The sequence below is a fragment of the Dipodomys ordii genome, unplaced genomic scaffold (genome assembly GCF_000151885.1).
Source record: "Dipodomys ordii isolate 6190 unplaced genomic scaffold, Dord_2.0 Scaffold33, whole genome shotgun sequence".
Lineage (NCBI taxonomy): Eukaryota > Metazoa > Chordata > Mammalia > Rodentia > Heteromyidae > Dipodomys > Dipodomys ordii.
Window position 1 is genome coordinate 1421970 of NW_012267249.1, and position 2353 is coordinate 1424322.

General features: G+C 44.4%; 1 protein-coding gene across 1 annotated transcript in view; it reads left to right on the forward strand.

The window, feature by feature from the left end:
* Positions 1-2353, forward strand: part of Ndufs5 (NADH dehydrogenase (ubiquinone) Fe-S protein 5, 15kDa (NADH-coenzyme Q reductase)) — a 36880-nt gene that overhangs the window by 19317 nt on the left and 15210 nt on the right. Inside the window, exon 2 of the mRNA XM_013016830.1 lies at positions 710-927. Within this exon, the coding sequence (XP_012872284.1) occupies positions 712-927 (216 nt within the window). The 5' untranslated portion in view covers positions 710-711. The remainder of the gene's footprint in view (positions 1-709; positions 928-2353) is intronic.

Genomic DNA, 2353 nt, shown 5'->3' on the forward strand with positions numbered 1-2353 from the left:
TGGGCGCTGTCCCTCAGCTCTTCAGCTCAAGGCTAGCACTCTACCACTTGAGCCACAGCACCACTTCCAGCTTTTTTCTTTTTGCTTATGTGGGGATGAGGAATGGAACCCAGGGCCTCAGGCATGCAAGGCAAGCGCTCTACCACTGAGCCACCTTCCCAGCCCCTCTCCACTTCCTTAGTAGCTTAAGTTACAGGCCTGAGTCACTAGGGCCCAGCAAAACAGTGTCTTAGCTACTAATAAGGCTGAGATCTGAGGATGGCAGCTTGAAGCCAGCCAGGGGAGGAAAATTTGGAGATTATCTCCAATTAACCAGTAAAAAGCTAGAGGGGCTTCAACTCTGAGCCTGGGTGCTGTCCCTCAGCTCTTCATCTCAAGGCTAGGGCTCTACCATTTAAGCCACAGCATCACTTCTTACTTTTTCTGTTTATGTGGTATTGAGGAATTGAACCCAGGGCCTCATGTATGTGAGGCAAGCACTCTACCATTGAGCCACCTTCCTAGCCCCTCCTTCAGTTTTATGAAAACACAGAATTGATCAGTTGCCATAAACTTAGAAAACCTATCAGTGAAAAGCTTGGTGAGATAAAATTGAGAGAATATCACTTTCTAGAAGGCTTATCATAATTAAATATCTTACTTTGTTCTTAGAAATGGTTCATTTGATTTCACTCTGTAGCATTGTTCTTATGTTTATCTTCTGTTACAGACATGCCTTTCTTTGACGTGCAGAAAAGGCTGGGCATTAGCCTAGATAGGCACTTGACAGTCCAGAGTGCTGAGCAGCCCTTCAAGATTGCTTCTCGATGCCATGCTTTTGAAAAAGAATGGATAGAATGTGCACATGGAATTGGTAATATCCGGGCACAGAAAGAGTGCAAGATAGAACTTGATGATTTCCATGAATGTTTGCTACGACTAAAAACGGTGAGGAAGTGATGGAGATGTGCACCGAATTAAGTTCTTGTCTTTTTTTTTTTTGGTCAGTCATGGGGCTTGAACTCTGGACCTGGGTGCTGTCCCTCAGCTCTTCTCCTTAAGGCGAGTGTTCTTCCACTTGAGCCACAGCGCTATTTCCAGTTTTCTGGTGGTTTATTGGAGATAAGAGTCTCACAGACTTTCCTACCTGGGCTGGCTTTGAACTTCAATCCTCAGATCTCAGCGTCCTGAGTAGCTAGAATTACAGGCCTTAGCCATTGGTGCTGAGCTCTTTTTTTTAATGTGTGTCTGTGTCTGTGTGTATGTGCGTACATGTATATGCGTGTGCCAGTCTTGAACTCAGGATCTGGGTACTATCTCTGAGTGGTTTGTTTGTTTGTTTGTTTTTGATCTTGGGGCTTGAACTCAAGGCCTGGGCACTATCTCTGAGCTTCCTTTTGTTCAAAGTTAGTGCTCTACCATTTGAGCAACAGTGCCACTTCTGGCTTTTTCTGAGTAGACTATTGGAGAGAAGAGTCTCCTGGGCTTTCCTGCCTGGGGTGGCGTCGAGCCATGATCTTGAGATCTCAGTCTCTTGAGTAGTTAGGATCCAGCTGAGTTTACTCTTTTTGAGGTGAGTACTTGGATTTGAACTCAGGATCTGTGCTTGTTAGGCAGGTACTCACTCTGCTGCTGAACTCCAGCCTTTTTTTTACTCCATCACTTGAGCCACAGTGCCACTTCCAGCTTTTTCTGTTTATGTGGTACCACCAAGCCATATTCCCAGCCTCTGTTCTGGTTATTTTTGAGGTAAGTCTTACTTCCTGCCTGAGTGCATTATAACTCCTGAGTGGGCTCTGCCTATGTTATGTTTTCTTCTTGTGCCTAGGGCAATAGCATGTGCCACTGAATTCAGTTCTCCATTGAAAAGGTGTTTCATGAACTTTACTGCCCAGGCTGTCTTTGAACTATTGTCCTCCTAATCTCGGGCTCTCTAGTCGCTAGGATTATAGGTGTGAGCCTCAAGCTCTTGGATGGGCTTTTATTAAGTGTTCTTAGTTGGTTATTGGACAGTAACTTGCTCAGTGTGAATTTGTAAAACTGTGGTCAGACACCGCTACTTAGGTACCATGACAAGGACATTAAGTGTTTTTAGGTCTGAGTAGGACCTATTTTTTCTCAAGTGTTTTTCCTCATACTTTTCCCAGATTTTTTTTTTTTTGTAACTTTGTACCCTCCTATACCCACCAGCTTCAAAATTGCATGTTGTGTTTGTCCTTATTTTCAGTAGGCTATAAAGCAAAAACAGTCAACTAGCTTTGGGTGTGTGTTCTTGAAAATCTGTAGATGAAAATATTTTACATGGGGGCTGGGAAGGTGGCTCAGTGGAAGAGCGCTTGCCTTGCACACATGAGGCCCTGGGTTCGATTCCTCA